Source organism: Uloborus diversus, chromosome 10, assembly GCF_026930045.1.
Source record: "Uloborus diversus isolate 005 chromosome 10, Udiv.v.3.1, whole genome shotgun sequence".
Lineage (NCBI taxonomy): Eukaryota > Metazoa > Arthropoda > Arachnida > Araneae > Uloboridae > Uloborus > Uloborus diversus.
In genome coordinates, this window is record NC_072740.1 from 73,502,090 (window position 1) to 73,522,407 (window position 20,318).

A 20,318-nucleotide genomic window follows, 5' to 3' on the forward strand; every position below is an offset into this window, starting at 1 on the left:
AATGAAAATTAATATATTGAATGTGTACATATTTTGTGTGTGCATTAAGACCTCAAAATTTTAGACCTCTAATGTTATAATATTTTCTGCAAGATCTGCCAAAATATAGCTTTTTTTGCAAGTTTACTAAATTACTGAAACTAATAACAACCCTATACCATCGTGTTTGTAATTTTTTTTTAATCTTCATTTGTATGAATAATTTCTGTGAAAACTCGATGAGGGTAAATTACCTACTTTTTTATGGCACCTTTCAACCCCTTGACAACCCTGATTAGTTTACGCGAAAGAAATAGATTCTTAATTACGCGTTTTATTCACAATTTTTACTCTTTATCTATGGTAACAATTTTTGGGAACTCAATGGGGGTAGGTCAAACCTAGTGGGATCTTGGACTATTGAATTAAAATCATCAAATTGTGGTTGGAAACAAACTTTTGTATTTTATGGGCGATGGGGCATCACCTAACTGATATGATTTACAAAATTGTACACCAAAATTTTAGGCATGTACCTTTATTATTGAAAGAAAAAATAATAATTATAAGAACTATTCGAAATCATAAAATGAATTTTACTCCGTTTTTAAATAAGAAAGCGATGCTTCCAGGCCCTGTATTTCGTTCTTTCTTTTTTTTTTTAAATATAAAAAGGTGCAAGTTGGGATTGACAAAAGTTTATTGCTTAAAATTGCATGAAGAAAACTACCTAAAAATTAGCCTTATGTAAATGCCAGTATGTTTAAAAGCAAAATTATTTATTTAAAATTTAAAAAAAAGGCACTGTCTCCGTGCGGTCAAAGCACTTGATCCGACAACTGCTTGGACGCAGTAAAAAAGTTCGTGGGTGCCATTTCCGCGGGTGCCCTGTGTTCCGTCTCTTTGTTACGTATTAGTTAATGAGTATAATTTGTTCTTGACTTTGAAAGCAATCAATTTACACTAAATCTTTAATAGATTGGAACTTATCCATTTTTCTTAAATTCTTGATGCACCACATTAAGAGTTTTATTTCTATCTTCTACTTTTGTAATTTTCTAATGAAATCTGAACCGCACAGCGAATCTTTTCCGAAGTAAAAATCCAACCTGAGCAGATTCTGTCATATGAGAAATTCAGTGAAAAAATCTTCCATGGCAACAATCTGAACTACCTGACGTCACGGCCACCTGTTACTGTGGCGATCCCGGCTGATTCACCGACACAAGGTCTTCTCCTTGTCTTTCGCGAGATACTGTGCACAATATTCTCAATAATTCTTCCCTCAGCTGCGTGCGCTTTCGATTATCTGGAGTTCAGTCCAACAGCTGGAATTCTGCGGACTGAGTATTGTAGTTCGCATTGCGTGCGGAATATTGCCCGGTTTGTGTGGATTCATTTGCAAGTTGTGGATTACTCTGGACTGGATTTATGTGGAAAAAGTTCGTCTTGTTCATTTTAAAAATGAAAGTTGCGAGAATCAGTGCCGGCGAATATGTGATGTAGATATTTTTGGAATTTCTTGTGCATTGATACTGGTGATAATCATTAAGCTTGTTGGATGTTATCAAATATTGCGTTAATGTCAAGAGTGTGAAGGATTATAATTATTTCATAGGAATTTAAGGATTTTAACGGAACTTGCAACTACCACTGAAATTTTACAGAAATGCTAATATCTTACTGAATTTGAAGTCAAAAAAATATATTTCAGTTGCAATTGATGTTACTTCAACAGTTGAAGTAATCAGCTCGCCGATACCGTTATTTGCTGATTTCAATAACTAATAGTACAATCAGTTGGATAATGTGATGGAAAGCAAAAAACAACAAGGATTATTTTGTTGCCGACTAGTTTTTTGTGTAAGTTCATTCGGTCATCATCCAACAGCGTACGTGATTATTTTCCATTACTGGTGATTTTGAACTGTAGTTTGTAACTCGTGAGTTGTAAATATCCTACAATTATCAAAATATAGTCTACTATTGGGAAATAAATAAAATTTCAATGTGCTGAAACTGTGTTTGAAACTAAAGTTTCCGACACATCCAACAATTTAAATATGCTTTACAAAAGTTATACATAAGTATTTGCTTCAAAAATCATAACTGTCGTGATATCTTTAAAAGTGGCATGAACAGCATGATATAAACTTCAAAAATATTTTTGTCTATGAATCTCGAAGTTACTTCCAAAAGATTAATAAAACAGAACATATCATCAGAGTTTTATTTGTGATGACGATGTCTCGTGGACGATCGCGATCAGACTCGCCGACAAATATTCAAACAACAATTAGTGGACCTCTCGTGACGTTAACTGATAGTTTTGTTTCTAAAAAGTTTGAACGAAGTGTTTTACTAAAAGGTAAGTGCGCTAAGTTTCTAATATTTTGTTCGGGGTAGCTGTAAATAACACTTGCCAGATACCAAAGCAAATTATTGGGGTCGAGGATGTATTAGCTGAATAAACTTTATATCGTCAGTCAGCATTGCTCGTCGAAAAATAAGAAAGAAAGCCAAATAGTTCAGATTTGGTTTAAATTTTTCTTTCATCATTTTTTAAAAATAGTTTGTTGATAAGATTCTCTAAAGTGCTATTTTGTGAATTACGTGAAATATTTTGCGAAAACTATGTACGCAGATTTAATAATAATCTAAAAATACTGATTAGATCTTCAGCAATAATGTTAACTGTAGAATTTTTGGATGGAACTAAGTCTTTTGTTTTTACCTTTTAAACTATTTTTAAATATGAAATCCATTAATGTTAAATAATTGATCAAAAAAGTAAATATTTGGCTAAAATTAAGGATGCATTTTTTTTCTTAAAAGTCGGATTTACAATTCCAAAACAAATACTTTACGAGTATGTGGGAATTCAAAGTTCTGTAATAAGTAAGCAGCTTACTATATATTTAGTGGGAAAAAAATGTAAATCCCTTCGAGAATGTGCTCTGTTGATTTAATGTAGCAATAATGAAATGTACAAATTGTCATAACAATTTTATTTGTTGACAAATTCAAGACGCAAAAGTAAAAGCATTTCGCATTTGTAGTTTCTAATTGTGTTTCTAATTAATTTTAAAATGATACATGAAAACCATTTTGACGTAATTTGAAAACTTTTAAAGGCACTTAAATTTATTACTGCTGTGCATAATAAAAATGGATGTTTTTGAAGAAAGCTAGGACATTTTCGTGATTTTAAAGTATTGCTTGGGTCTTATTGGTTGATAAACGGTTTCAATGCAGTGTCATTACCTTGTCGCAAATGTTGCTATTTTGAGAGGCCTCCGTGACACATTGGTCTCGAAGGGAAGTCACTAAAAACCTGTAAATTTACCACTGTTTGCAGTTTTTTTTTTTCTTAGCTTAATTTGCGTGTAAAATCTGAAAGGATTTTTCAGTTTTGTAAACTGATTTCGAATTGCACTTTTCCGGCACGTTGTTTTCCAAAGGTAGAATTTAAATTTCTTAAGGTGAAACTGCATAAAATGCATTTACGCTTGTCGCCACCCTGGTATTTTAGCTTTTTATTTTTTATGAATATGGTTGAACCGTTATAAAAACTAATAATATTTATTTATTTGTTTCATTTTGTAATATTTTCACCTAAACTAGTCTAAAACCGCAAGCTTGATGGATTTTTAATGAAAATGCAATGTACAGTAGTGATTATTATTATTATTATTATTTTTTTAATTTTGAGGCTCGTAAAGATGTTAAGTTTCGCAAACCGCAAACTCGTATCTATCATTTTAATGAAAATTTGTACCGAATTCAATAGAAAAAAACAATTAAAATATTTTTAAAAAAGGTTTTGAGGCAATACCTAAAATTTGATTAGGTAAGAAACTCTCTTCCATCATCAGAACCGAGCACAATAGTGACTTCTACTAATTGTAAAAATTTCAGATTTTGATAGAAGTTGCTAATGGTTTGATTGGACTCGAGAGCAAGAACAGCGATTGACCAGGAAAGTTAGACATCACGATCCAACCCGTAACTGTGTCAAAATGTCTCGAACTTCTTTTGAGATCCAAATATTTGATTTTTTCTATTAAATTCAGCATTAAGTTTTTTTTAAATGATGTGTATACGACTTTTCATATTGTGAAACGTAACATTTTATTTAAACATACAATGTCTTTTTTTAAATCGAAAACTGTCCACAATTTTCGTCACTTCAGTAATTGCTGTCATTTATACGAAATACATTCAGTAAGGTTTTATTTATTTTTAACCTTTTGTTTTACTAGTCACAATTATGTAATTTTTCATCGCCAAATTATACTGGACAGCTGGATTCCAGTTAAAAATGCTGTCGGAAAAGGGCTTTTTCTAAATTTTATATCATCTTGGAACCAGAAATTTTGCTGTCTAAGGTTATGACTCTTTTTGTTTTTTGTTTTTTTAAAGTTTATTGAAGATTTTATTTTGAACGATTAGAAACCCACCATTTATAATTAAATAGGTTTTTTAAAAAAGTCAGCATTTCGTCATCGTTACTTAAAAGTCTAGAGCATAAAAAAAAAAAAAACACGTTCGAAAAGTTCTATGTGTCACTATAAATGCACCACACGTATATCACTAATTTCACATTCGAGATACATTTATTAGAGCTCTGAGATTTACACAATTTTAAATTTGTGTGAAGAAAGCTCTTGCGTGAAAGGAACTTTTATTGAAAAAGTATTGCTTAGTAAAATTTTCGATTCTTATTTAACTAGTTTTAGCAAGTATATTCAGAAACATAAAGGCAATTTCAAATATAATAATTGTTAAACTGGCCTTTTTAGTTAACCGTGAACTTACTTTTAACTGAATACTTAACTTATTATAGTTTTCCAATAACTTCAATTACTGTGAATTACATTAATAATTTCGGAAACAACGAATTTTTTGGAAGGAAATAGTGAATTAACTATTGTCTAATTGGATCTTTTCTCCTTCGTTGATGAACTGTTTAGTAAGACAAAAGGAGGTTTGCGTAACAGCCATTTTATCTTCTATTTCTCTTATTGCCATCGAAAGAGAGATTAAGTCGACGATGCTAGAGAAAAACATTCGTGTACTATGTTAAGAGTATAGTTTATCAAACTGCACTTTGCGGACAACTAAGTGGACCAAGAACAATTGCTCTGCGAAAAATTGTGGATTTAGTTTACTTAGGTTAAGAAATATTTTTTCCATATCTTATTTTCTTGTACCAAAAAAACAAAATGTTTAAAACAGCTCAAAAAACTTTCGGCTTTAATATTTCATGTGCATCTCACCAGACTGATTTAAATCGGTTAATTTTAATTACAGTTTGCAGAACATTTTATCTGCTCTGCGACTGCAAATATGCATCAGTGTAACATATATTTGACCTTCAATATTCAAGCAGATTCTCAAGGGAAAAAAAACTTTTCTGTAAACTTTTAATTTGCTTTCTTCGGATTAGTAATTAGTTTTCAACGTTCAGTATGCTACGAATATGGATTCACAAATTTCTCGCAAAAAATTGATTGGATTACTGGACACATTTTCGGGATCATCCACTATCCATTTCTAAGAATTCATTTTATCTTGCATGGGTATAAAACATTTTAAATTCTTTTCTTGATGCTAAGATATGGAAGTTGCATACTATCTTGGTGTTTGCAAAATTCTCGCTAACTGTACGACAAAGCTTGACGAAGATTCACTGAATGGCTGATGAGCGCAGTATCTATTCCTTTTTTTTTTTTTTTTGGTAATCTGCAAATATCTGATCATCAAAATTGCTTTAGTCTTCAACTAAAACATCTTACATTTTAATTAAGACTATCTTGAATAAATACATAAGAAAATTTCTTCGTAGTTTAAAGAAGTGAAGTTCATTTTGGCAGTAAAATATACGAAAACAATAAAAACCATAAAAGTAATCAATTAAATAAGCATCTAAGGATGAGTTGAAAAATAGGAGGCAAGGAAAACATTTGTATTTTATTTTTTAACCATAAGAATGTTTGACATGTGAATTTGAAACTTTTCCCCCATTTTTCATGATGCTAAATCTTTAAAATACAATTCATGAAAACAAGTTTGACAATTTTTTAAAGCGTACTTTTGATTTTTCATTGCATGACATACGCTTCTAGATGCGTCAAAAGTATGTCTGGCTCATTTTCAACTGTTCTTGCTTTATTACACAAAGGTAGCTCATAAAGTAAATATTTTTTTTCTTTAGTTATCTATAGACGTGAAGCTTATTATAGTTTATGGGTACCCATCTCCCAAGAGCAATTGCGCGCTCTTTTTAAATGCTAAGGAGCGCTCCCTCTAGAACGAGTTCCCGCAAAAAAAAGATATTTACACCCCTTTGAAAAACCTCTAAAAAAGTTTTATTCCAGAGTTTGCACCATGACCCCTTCCCACTTCAAGGGCATCCGTGATTCATGTAGTTGGCGTAGTTTTTTGAATTATTAGGCTGAATGCACAAAATAAAATTCAAGTGAACATTTTAAAGTTATTTTCTGAACTGAAAGCTTTGCAGTTTTATCCATGGAATTAAATGAACTCAAGACTGTATTATCGCTACCACAAGTTTCTAAAAGTGCTGACAAATCTTGTTTCTAAATTCCAATATATTTAAGTAATCTCCTTAAAGAAAGTTACTTCTTTTTTTGTCTTAGTAAAAAGGCAAAGTGCTTAAAAAATAATTAGTTTAATCCAGCGCTCTTTTTTCGATTTTTTTTCTTTTCTTTTCTTTTTTTTTTTTTTTTTTTTTTTTTGCATCTGAATTTTTTTTGTAGCTATGAATCAGTCAAGATTTGAAATTTCTTTGACAAACGATTATTGAGTACACATTTTTAACCTCACAAGGAATTTCTTTACTTTAACAAACTCCACTTTCAGAGAATGTTTTTCCCCTGTATCTACATATTTTTTTTATTATTTAATACTGTGCAGAAAAATAATTGTGAAAATGACTAAAAATGTAATAATTTTATGCTAATGCTTTTTTGTGAGTTTTCTTTAATTCTATATGAACAAATATCCTATGAGATATTTAATTGATTGTGTTTTTATTCACTTCAAGAAAACTAAACTTTTGGTGTACACATCAAGTTGTTGGCTTTACATCTATGATGCAAATGCAGTGAGAGGATGTCATTTGAAACTACAATTCTAATAAAATAAAATTTCGAGCAGCAAAAACAGGACGTCGAAAGATTCCTTAAGCATCTTTCAGTTATCTCAGTTTAACAAACAGCAATTTCTGAATTTTGCTTCGATGTTTATTTTTAATTTAAAAAACTGAAGTCACTTTTTTCTCCTCCCTTGTTCTTTATTTTTTCAGTTTCGATAACAATTACAACCGTTTAAGTTAACTCTGCTAATTCGAATGTTCTAGTATATTCGAATTTAAAAGAAAACTAGAAGGTCTAGTTCTACACTTTGCTGGCGAGAAATATACATAAACATTAATGCTACATTACAAGTATATTTAAATTAATTTTTTATCTAAATTATATCTGTGAATGCAACTTGAATAATGCTGGAAGGATGTGGAGGACTTAAGATGTTCCCTGCGACTCTTAAATATTCAACATGCAATGCTTCCAATATTTAAAAAAAAAGGGGAAGGGGATTTTTTTTTCTGACATAGGGGAGTGATTTCTATACCCCGTTTTTACACCGAAAAATGAGTAAAACAATCGTGAAAAATAATCCTGAAGAAAAAAAGGGAAGATAGTTGATGTTTTTTAAATATTTCATTAAAGAAATACTAACATTGGTATCCCTTCTTGCTACAAATGTTCTTGCTTTTAAACTTTTCAGCCCTCTAGTCCCTTATAAGAATGTTAACAGTTCCTAACATCTCTTCCCCCCCCCCCCCCCCAAATAAAAGCAATGGCAATAATAGTACCACAAACTGGAAAAAAAAAATAGAGGCGCAATCTCCAAAAAAGGGTGGTTGATGGGAAAAAAACAATGGCCAAATTCGGTTTCAGGGGTCATTTTATGAGAACAGACTTATCAGCAAAACTTATGTCAGAAGCGTTTTAGGAAGGTTTTTTTTTTTTTAAACTGCCGTGCAGTGTAATTAGTGTTTCTTTAACAGTAAAATAATTATATAAATTTTTCTTTCGTTTTATTTATATAGTAAAATATAAGTGGAATAGTCCATGTCAGAGAAATAGTGGCTCAAAGTTAACCTGAATGACCGCACCGATCTTTTTCGATGTAATTTCAGTTTAAAAACAAGTTTTCTTTTGTGATTTTTAGATTCAAAGGTAAACTCTGTGGTTGTTTCAAAACAAACTTTTTAAAGCGGGAAGAAGTAAACAAAACAACACCTTAGACATAACTTTCAGAAACTAATTTCGCGAGCTTTTAACCAGTTAAAGCTTACCTTATGAAAATCACATCTTGATTTCTTTAGTTTAGAAAATTGTTAAGTAAACTTCAAAAGAATAAACACATTTTGTATTTTACATAACCGAGTATTTCAAACATAGGTTTCTATTAAGTTCGTTTATGATTTTAAAAAAATGAGATTCTTTAATTAAACAAATGTTTAAAATTTATTTTGCCTTAAAGAGAATGTTTAACCATTACTAATTTTGAAATCGAATTTGGATATTTCTTTTTTATTTGAATTGAAAGGAGTCTTAATTTGTCTATAACACGCGATATGGGATCACATGCTTTGAATATTTTCAATTACCTTAATCATAACAGCTTGTTATCAAATAGAGTTTCACAATAAAGGCGTGTTTATGGTTTACGTTTTAATACTAATTTCAATAAATCTTCTTTTTGAAGAAACATTCTCTGAATTTCAATTACTTTATTAAGAGATTGGAAAAATATAGATCCATTGTGTGCGAATCGTTATCTTTAATTAAATTTACTGATTTCAATGATATCAATGCGTTTGTTAAAAGCGGTAGCAATGTATTCATTTTCAAAAAATATATTGAGGGCAAAACCGCAACTCTGGGAAAATATAATTAAAACCTTAAAAATCATGATTACTTTATTGTCGTGTTTTAATGACGGAATTATTTTCATATTGTCACATAGTAGAACATATTTATTAAAATATTTAATTGCGTATACTCAAATCAAATTTAGAAAATATATATTGCAAAAGTTATCACAAAATATGCAAGTATTTTATGATTTACTTAAAGTATTAATCATTCGATTTAAAGCTATGAGTTTAAAATTGTTAGTTTTAGAAATAAAATTATATGCTTTATCTTAAAAAATTAATAAATAAAGTCAAGATAATTTTTATCAGTAGTTTTTGATTAGTATAGAAAAAATTCAGAGTTGAGTGTGCATCAAACACTCAACAAAAACGAAGGAACGTAAAGCAGAATGAAAAAAAAAAATGTAATAGGTACAGATGTCGGACGAAAAATGTTGAAAAGTAAAATATAAAAATGTAAAGTGTTAAACGTAAAAATGTAAAAGGCAAAAAGATAAAGTATAGAATGAAGTTAAAAGTAAAAAAGATCTATCAGACTGGAAGTTAAGAAGTTAATAAATTGAAGATCGTTCGCATTTTAGATGATGGACATTACTTTATTATTAACTATTGTTCAAACGCAATTACGAATGAATTACATTTATGCATGGTTAAAAAGACTTTTAGATGTTTTTTTAAATTGTTTAAGTAAGCACTTATGAACCTTGAAGTATTCCAAATCGAGTTTTCTCAATCCTTAACAGCTATAACACAAAAAAAGGTAATTATTATGCTTGTCATTGTTTATAATATTTCCCATAAATTAAAAATAAAAAATCAAAATACTTGAACTTTTTTTAGTTTTTAGCTGCATAATGATGTCAAAGTGTGTTATAAAAATGTGCATGATTTTTTAGTTCGTCCAAAACAGTACCCATTACCTATTGCAACGAAAATCTATCATGATATCATTAAGAACGTTTCTAATAAATGTAAGGAATAACACTTCTTTTGAAACTCAAAGTACGTGTTACTGCAAATTAAATATTTAACTTAAACGCTTTTAATAACATTAATATTTACAAATCAAAAGTTCTCGCTTTAAGAGTTTCAGAAATTAAGATTTGAAGTTTCAAGAGGACGTACGAGAAATGGAACACATAAGTAAGGTAAAACCACCAGTAGTTGACGCTTTAAAGATTTATTTTTCAGTTTGGTAGCATAACTTGGGGTGAATTCACCGAAGAGGAAACATATAATTAGTTATAACTGCACAAAATATTTCCCTATCATAATGTGGCAGGAATAAAATTCATGAAATAAATGCAATACATTATATATATATATATATATATATATATATATATATATATATATATATATATATATATATATATATATATATATATATATATATATATAGGGTGTTCCGTTTTAACCTGCAAGACCTTTATTTTCGCAACCGTTAGTCCTAGATGTATACTTTCCATTGCAAAAATGTTCGAAATCAGATGCAGAGTTAAGATGCTGTAAGTTTGAAGTAAAAATTAAAATGAGTCAAAAAATACAAAATTTAAATTCTTATACTGGCCCCAGGTCCCCTAACTTATATTAATAAGTTAGGGGTAATTATTAAATTATATTAATATAATAAAAGTAATAATTAAATTATATTAATATAATAAAAAGTTAAATTTTGTACTTTTTGACTAATTTGACATTTACTTTAAGCTTTCGCTATCTTAACTCTGTAGCTGATTTTGAACATTTTTGCAGTTGGCAGTATACATCTAGGACTAACGGTTGCGAAAATAAAGATCTTGCTGGTTAAAACGGAACACCCTGTATATATGTATAATGTATTCAAGAAAAACCAAGCATTAGATAATGCAAAAAACAAAAATACGGAAATCACTCCAGATAAATCGAAAAAATGAAAAACGTGAACAATCTCGAATATTTGCATATGTTAGCACAGTTTTTGTTTCTAACAGTTTTGCGCTGACATTACAGTACACTTATGTGTTAATTCTTTTAATGTTATTTGAATTTGTATTTTTGTATTTGAAATTTAGCTCATGTGTTATATGTATATATATATATATATATATATATATATATGTGTGTGTGTGTGTGTAATGATCTCGGTGTGTCTAGGGGTATTCATCACACCACAGTGTGACGATATCTTACACAGATCAACATTTAATAATTGACAGTACAAGACGAATACAGGAACATAGAACATAATCAAAAAAAAACATCAACATATCTCGATACTTCTTCCACCACTCATCACATTTCCTCCGCTTCTACCCACGAACTCTGGCCGCGTCGTGCACAATCTCACTCCACGCGTAAGGATATTAAAGACATAGTTCACAATGTTCAAAGAATGGGAAAAATAGTTTAAAAAAAAAATGTTTGTCTTTAGATGGTGCATAAGTCTCAAAATTAAAAAAAAAAAAAAATAGTAAAAAAGGTCAGATTTCAAAACTTTATGAAAATTAAAAAATAATTTTTTTAAATTAAATTCTATTAAAATGCTTCTTTTTAACTCGCTTCATTTATTTAAAAAATTATTTACAGTTATTTGTTCGCGCATAAGCCGTAAAACTTCTTGAAATCAACCCAAATTTGACATTTTAAATTTCTTTTATGGTCATCGCCGTTAATCTTTCACAGACTAGTTTTACAATTTTCGCAATAAATGTGTGTTAGGCACCTCTTCTTTCGCAAAGCAGTTGCATTTTGTTACATCAACAACCCAGGTTTCACCAGGAGGAGGTGGTGTTTCTGCATTTCGTGTCTACCCTACCCACCATCTCACCACGAAGGATTGTTATTTTGAATATTTACACTCTTAACAACACACATTCACAATTATTACATGACGGCTACTTTTGAATGAAAGTTTCTACTTTTAGATGAAGGTTTGAAGTTGGATTTATAACTGAGCTTAGGCATTGATGATCCCTATTTGAAAAATCTTCTCTTGTCTTTTCCCAAACACTACTCCACTAACTTCCTTTATCAACCTCAGTGTGACATGGAAAAGTTTTTCGAATACTTTCGGAAAATGAACTATGTATTATTGATTTTGAAGGAATTTAATTGAAAGAAATCGAAGTTCAAAAACTAACGTAAGCAATAACAAAAATCATTTAATGGATATTATCAGTTACCAGCTAATAGGAAAATTTGACCCTGATCCCGGAACCTTCAAATAATTGACGTCTGTTAACATCAAATGATTTAAAGGCTTTTTCATGGGCCTGTAGAGTCCTACATTTGTATAATTTTTCAAACTGAACTAATAATCTGATAAAAATATTTGTATGCTATTACTTAAAAAATATGATTCAGTACGAGTCTGTATAAAACTACAACAGCTGCACACTTACCGGAAGTTATATATTCTACAAATTATTTGCCTGGGAATCTCCTAAACACCGTACATGCTGTGATGCAAAGAAATGCCTAATTTGACAACCCTGATAACTTGCTATTGGTCATGGCAGTGAAAGGAGTTAGTTCACATAAGAATATTTAAGCAGGAGATAAACAATCTGTAAACGCTTCTTTAGCTACTATAAGAGAATTTCTACGTTTTGAAGTTTCTAATTCTTGACTAAGACTTGACTGACTAGTCAGCGTGTTTAATACTTCCCCCACAAGGGGATAATGTGAAAAGCAAAAATTAATTAGGCGTTTTTAGAAGCTATGCAATTAGCAAAGAGTTTTCAATCTTAAAACTCCCATATCACACTCAGGCAACTGAAAGAGTTTTGGAAATGGTCAGTGAATATACAGATATATTGTCGTGCAAAACGCATTTGTGCAAAAAAAAAATTTAAATTTTGTTTGAACTGAGGTTATAATTGTAAGTATATTGTAAAAATTAATATAGTAATTGTAAATATATAAATATATTGTAAATATGTAACTCCTGTAACCAAACATCATATTTGGTTGGATGCATTTGAAAGGCAGGGTGAAACACGAAGTGCTGGCATCTCCTCGTGTTGAATTCTGGGTTTTTTGGTGTAATAAAATGTGATTGTTTTAATGGCAAGGAATTTCACAATGCACACTTCTTGCGAAAAATACAAAGTTGGAGAATAAAAATAAAAAAAATAAGGAAATTCGAAACTAGCTGAAAACGTCGAACTTTTGACGATTTCAAGAAATTTTACTGATTTTTTTCGTGAACGAAAAACGGGAATTCATTTAAAAGGAAAAATGAAAAGTGTTTAAGAGAAACAATTTAGTAGCATTAAAACAAGCTTTTTTAATATTTATATTTTATTTAAAAAAATTAATTTGACCACTTTTCTCAAACTTTGATCGTGATGCGCGTAAAGATCGAAATTTTTTTAGAGGACAGTTTCACGGGTAGCTGACAGACATTTTTAGAGCAAAACAGTAAGTATTTTGTAACTTTCAACGCAAAATAAACGTTGTGCAAGCAATTTTTTCCCCCGGATAATTGTATTTTCTAATCTGAATTTAATGGTTTAATTGAATTCTCGAAATGCATTTTGGCGGATTTTTAAAAATTTGATAAAAACACGGTAATTGACTGATATGTAAAAAAGTGCTATGTCAGTCTGTTAGCATTCTTTTGATATTTTTTTTTTTTTTAATCATCCAAAATGAATGTCAAGAATTCGATTCTGCCATTAAATTCTGCTTAAAAATACGATAATCCAGGAAAAAATATCGTTTGCACAACGGAAATTTTACGTTGAATGCTGCAAAATGCACAATTTTGCTCTAAAAAGAAGAATTTTTATAAGAAGATATGCACATATTAAACTGGTTTTTTAACTCAAATGATATTAAAAACCTGTTGTTCATTACTTTCTTCATAAACCTGCAAATGAGTTTAACAAATCAAATGAAGATTGATTAGAAACAAATACTGCAAATTATTTTGAACTTACTGTTAACATCAACAGAGTCGCAGATTGGAATAGCGTAACCATGTAGCTGTCAATTTAGTAAGAATCCATTGTCGTATCCTAAATTAATGCGTTTCTAAACGGTCGAATATTTCGATTAACCTAATTAAAGCAGTTTGACGTCATACTGAAATGATTTCCTACAGTTTGGAGTAAACCAGTCGGAGTAAACCCCCGACATACCAGTCCGATGTACGTAAATGTAATACAGTTTTAAAATACTAATTTGATGAGAATTAGATCTTAAGAAATTTATGAGAAACATAATCTAAACATGTGAAGCATTATCTCCACATCAGTTCTTGGAAATAGCATCCGATAATCGGTTAATTTTAATTGTGAAGTTAATTTTATTTGTGAAAATATTCTGTTTGAAATTTAACATTAAAATTCAAATGACACGAAACAGAAAGAAAATAATCACTTTTCTGTAACCCAAAAAACATAACCTCAAAATAGAAAATGTTTCAGATTCATTCATTGTCTCACTCGACATTAAATCGCTCACTCCTTTCAAGAACGTCATATCTCAAAAAGTAGCAATTCGCTTGGTTTTTAGAATGCCATGAATGAGTAGTGTATTTTAGTGGAAAAACGAATCTACCAATTTTTCCGTTTTTTATGATCAGTTGAAATTTTAGACACTGTACTTCGACGGAGCCTATCTCCTTCGGAAGACGTTTGGAACCCTTATTTTTACTTCATATTATTTGTCTTGATGTGCACTATCATATCTTAAAATTTTGCCCAAGAGTTCAGGAAACACTCTGTATATCTTTAGTAGATGATATCTTACTTTAAAAAACTTTAAAATCGATCTCCTGAAAAATAACGTTTTTCCAAGTATGACGTTGTTGAAAGGAGTGGGCGAAATGGACTTTAATAAAATTTCACATGAATGAACTCTTGTAGGTGCATTTTTAGATTCGTCTCAACCTCAGCAACTGCTAAGAAACTTTTTCCTCACCGATGAGTATGCCGTATCAAGAAATTAGTTCTAAGAACGACATTAATGACTTCGAGGCTGTCAGACCTGGCGTCCGTATACCGGACATGAACTTTAAACAGCTGCTAATCATTTAATGATTGGTTAAAATTCTTGATTTTGTTTGTAGTCGACTCCTTAAATTCTTCTTATAATTATCCGTGAAAGAATTTTTCGTTTTGGGATTGACAACACAAACAAAAAGGATTAGGGAAATAGAGAGTAGCTCATTTTTCCATCCATGGATTCTCGTCGCAAAGGCGAGGTTTTTTTTCTCGATTTTTTAAAAAATATATAATATTTTATAATTCAATTCAAATGCTTATATTATGTTTTTGTTATTGTTTTGAAGAACATTTTACAATGAAGTTTTTTGATATTTCTTTTTTTTTTGTTATCTAAAATATAAATTTCAAAAACATAAGTCCAGAATATTAGACGTATCATAACTCTTTTAATTTTTTGCCTACAAACTTAAAATTTTGTCAATAAGATACTCTTTACCATAGTACACCGTATACCACACATAAACATTTTTGGGAAAGAATTTCATAGTTACGACTGAAGGGATCAATGGTTTCTTCTCCTTCCTCCGTCCTCACAAAGTAACACTAGTAGTGTTTTGTGTAATTTCAAGCCTTTACGTGTTTAGAAAATTGTTTTTTCTTACCTTGGAAAAACAAGAGCACTGAATAAATGAGATACTTCATGCAAAGAGGAGTGAAAAACTTAGACTTCAGGATGAGTGGGGCACTTTACTTAAGGTCTTTTTACATAAAATTATGCTTAACATAATATTAAGTTGTTAATATGCCATTGTCCCTTATGTGGAAACATATTTGGTAAATTTTGTGCAAAGCATTATCAAAGTTAAAATCGGTAAATGAACGTTACAGGAAAAGTGCATTGTCCGTGAAATTCATTTGATATTTCTTTTTTCCTTGGGGAGCGGGGGGGTGGATTTACGTAGAATAAAGCACATTTACCCTTCAATTATACTCTACGTTCAAGAATCAAAGTCATTGCGAACATATTCTGAAATATTTTTCTCCAACAAAAATTTTGGAATCGAGAGCTCAATACTTTTTGCAAGATGGGTTTCGAAAAAAACTAAACCCAGAAAAAAATGCAAAATAAAGGTTTTTTTAAAAAATTTATAAAAAATACAAAAATTGCAATATCTTCAAAATTTTTTCAATCATCATATTTAAAACTAAATTTCCTACATTATAGTACAAAAAATGTTTGTGTGGTACGATTGGTTCGGGGTCTGTGAGGTAAAAAGTACTAAAAAGTGCAAAAAAACGCATAAAACATTAAATAACTTTTTTCTAATAAAAATATCAAAAATCGAAGCCAAAGGTGCACTTTTTCAGCAAAAACTGCACCAGTATACCAAATTTCATCTTTCTAGGCCTTACTGTTTTCCTGGGATGCGCGCCACAAACACACACACACACAAACATCTTATTTTAATATATGTATAGATAATGATGATTCATCATATTTTAACTGTTACAATTAAAAACAAGTTTAATATTCCAGAAATACAGTGCGTAAAAAATGTCTCATTTGTGCAAATGGCTTAAGCAATACATAAATTTTGAACTACAAGGCAGATTTTTTTTTTTTTTTTTTAACTAAACTTATTGAAGCGAGATCTTGTCAAAGAAAATGCAATAGGAAAATTATTTAAATTTTTGGCTATTTTAAGGTTATTTTTTAAGAAATTTAAATTTTTGTCATACATTTGTGTTGTTCAATGTGTCAATATTTGTTGTGTATAAAAAAGACATTTTCTGTACTTAGTACATTCTGTAGTTCTTTCAAACAATGTTCAAATTTTAAGATTAAAGGCATCCACATTTTTTAGTATAAATTATTTCTTATGTGTTTATACTCTAATTCTAACTAAGCACAATTTTAGACATACTTTTTCTTTAATTAAGTGCGTTTAAGCGTCTGAAATTGTGTGGTAATCGGGGGAAATAAATAACTACTCTACATTCCAAAAATGCATTCACTAACAACAAAAATGAATAAAAATAAGAAAAAAAAAATCTCAAAGAAATAGCTTTTTTCATTGTTGTATGTGATAAATAAAGCCCCCCCCCCCTCTTTTTTTTTTGCTCCAACAATAAAAATTATAAAAGTGCCGCACATTTATTTCTCTTTCTGAATGTTTTCCCTATTACTCTACATTGAATACCATTGCTTTCTTGGGTAGAGTTTTCCCCTTCCCCTCTCCCTTACCCGCTCTGTCCACGGCTTCAAGTGCGCGAAGCAAGTTTACGGCTTTGGGCGTCTCCCCTTTCTTCTATCCTCCTTGCATATGATAAACGGTGGATTTACCATTTAAGAACACAAAGATTTTTTTTTTTTTTTTCAGGTTGAATTGGTATTCTCATTTGGCGGTCTCAGTTTTCATAAGTTCAGTAATTGAGAAAAAGCGTAAAATTTAAAAACATTTTCAAAAACCATCACTAGAATTTTAAATCGCAGAAATTACACTTTTGAAAAATAGAAAAAGTGTATTACAGTTAACAAATCCCGCTTGAGTAGGCAGAATACAACATTATATAGCACTTTTGTAAGTTTAAGGAATGCACTTAAAGCCTTAAACTTAGATTAAGCGCACAATGATTTTCTCCAAAGAGGAAAGTAATAAAAAACCTAACACGACTCTGATAATTGGGAATTGACTTTGTAGTGCGAAACAATTATTGTACGAGATTCGAGAAAACTACTAAATCACACAAGTAACAAAATCAGTCCTTCCTAAAAAGCACAACTTTTTCTATTTGACATTAAAATTTAATTAACCAAGTTAATCCCACGGGATCCCGGGACCCCGCGGGACTGAATTCGGAACCCTAGTTCTCTATCGTTCCAATCTACTTGGCGCATAAGTAGTCATTTATAACTCCATCTAGATATGTTTTAGCTATAAATTTCTTAAGTTTTTCCCGATAAACTTGTGTTCCGCTTCTTTTTTACTGTTTTATATTCAAAATAAAAACTATTTAAATATTATTGGGACATAGATTCTTGAAAATCAGTGTTTTAAACCGCTACTATCTAATACAGACTAATCGAAATGCATTTTAAATTAGTTTTATTCACAATTCATTTGATACGGAGCTCAGCGTAACTATTTGTTACCATCCGAATAATATTAAACAGCAAAGAATATTCTAATATGTAATGTGAGGATAATTTTAATGTCCGCTTTTCAAATTATTTCCTGAAACACAAGAAGATTTTTTTTTCTGGGATTTCTTTTATCAAAAGTCGCTGATGCGCTATTATCTAAATGCGGCAGATGTTTTATTTCGATTTTCTTCAACAAGCGATTAGATAAGAAATTTTCCACACATATGTACAACATTTCCTTCATTAAGCCTCTTTCACTTTGACAGACTGTGCAGGCAAACATGATAAAGAAAATTTCTAGTATGTCAGAGTCTAGAGGGGTTTTTTTTACGAAAAATCTTAGTTAAAGTTTTGCTCCGAGTTCCAAACTTTTTCATACAAATTAAAATAATTTGTTTTCGTTTTAAATTTTTTTATGGTACTATGAATTTCAGTTTTAATCCGACGCTTTTAACAAAATTAGCAAAAAGTACGCCAAAAAAAAAGAAATTAAATATAGAACAATAAATATGATTTTTCCGTTTTAAATTTTCGTTTAAAACCTCTCATTTGCTTATATTTTGGGAAGATAAAAAGGGTCATAAGTGTTGTCGTTAATGAGCAAAAGAAGAATATTTGTTCTTCCATATTTTCCATTTGTAAAAATAGTTTTTTATTTAATGCAGCATCAGTATTTAAATCTAATTTGTAATCTCGTGTGCAAAATCCATAGCAGTTACTTAACTCGTAACGTTGGTCAAAGATTCTTCCAAATTGATAGAAGTCACATCATTTGCGATTTAAGAGCAAGGGATGCTGAATTTTTTTTTTTTCCAAATAAGAACACTTCATCGGGTAACTTCACTAGAAGTTTTACCTTTACAAGCAGCCAGAAAGAGTTATCCATGGTAAAGCTTGACCACGAAGGGATGGCGGATGACCTTGAAGCGGAAATATTATTTGTAATAAGTAGAACCAGTCAGAAAGCGCCGAAAAGTAAGAAACGCGTTCTCGCTGATCCTATATATTACAAAATAATAACAAACAGTCTGTTACAAATGATGCTTCCGCTTCAAGGCCATCCACCATCTTTTCATGGTGAAACTTCTTTACCAGTGTCAGCAAAAATGAAAAAAAAAAAAAAAAAAAAACCCTCTGTTACGAAGACATTAATTAGAATTGAGCCTTTATGATTTTTATTTTCACAGTAAATGTTATATTGTCTTTTCGCGTTACAGTCTACTCTTGTAGCACTTATTATGTGTGGAATCGTAACAGGAGATGTATACTTTTAGACACTATAAAAGGATGCCCCGGTTGTGGATTACGCTAAAGGAACCTAGTGCACCAGTTTATGTACTGATTAATTCCCCCTAAAAAGCAATTCAAGGCAGCAAACAACATTTTTGTAGATCAAAACATACGGAGGATCTATAACGATGCGTGAGAAAAGTAAAATACTGATTACCTAAGGCCGAACTATGTTTGAAGGTGATACAGTTCAAAAGTCGTATCTACAGAATTGGGCGTTGTGAGTTCAGGTTGAAATCTAGTACATAAAAGCTAGAAATAGTGTAACATATGTGCCGAAAAAAAATCCGTAGCATGAAATAGCAAAAAGTTTTAATTCCATATGATGTCAGAAAAAGTTCGCTTAATATATAGGTAATCAGTTTTTATTGGCTTTTGCCGCTTACTGTTTCTAGAATATTACCACCTGTGCTATGAACCTTTTTGAAAAGTATTGAATGTTTTCTGTCAAGTTCGATTTTGAGTTATAAAACTGCATGTACTATATACATTTAAAGATGAGTAAAGAAACAATGTTGTATGAGTTTAAAAATCATCGGGAAAACTTATGTTTCGAATGACTTAAATAAAGTGTGTTCTTGGTAATTTTTTTCTATAAAGTAATGTAATGTTACTTCCCAAAAACGGCAGTTATTATTATTATTTTTTTTTTTTGCTAACTGAAGTTGTCTCAGGGAGCAAGTACGGGGAACCCCATCTGTACTTGGTACCTTTTCTGTACAGGAAATGGATATTTGCAAAACCCCACTGCAGGCGGTGGCAAGAAAGGGTTGAAGCCATCAAAGTACAACTTCCAAAGGCTGTGTACATCAATCCGACGCTGGTTGTCTGAACGAGCTGGGAGTCGTAGACGGCTAGTATAAAGTGCAGAAACACAATGTGACATAAGTTTAAAAATTATCTCTTTAGCTAAGTGAAGAAATATTTTGCTAAGAAATAGTTATTTTGAGCAAATAAAGATGCTTAATAATTTGCAAATGAAAAGGAGCAACAAAGA

The 20,318-nt window shown here is 30.5% G+C and overlaps 1 protein-coding gene across 1 annotated transcript in view; it reads left to right on the plus strand.

Annotated features, from left to right (window-relative positions):
- Positions 1-1,329: 1,329 nt before the first annotated feature.
- The window catches only part of LOC129231049 (TBC1 domain family member 2A-like), a 105,815-nt gene continuing 86,826 nt past the window's right edge, over positions 1,330-20,318 (plus strand). The window contains exon 1 of the mRNA XM_054865297.1: positions 1,330-2,347. Within this exon, the coding sequence (XP_054721272.1) occupies positions 2,218-2,347 (130 nt within the window). The 5' untranslated portion in view covers positions 1,330-2,217. The remainder of the gene's footprint in view (positions 2,348-20,318) is intronic.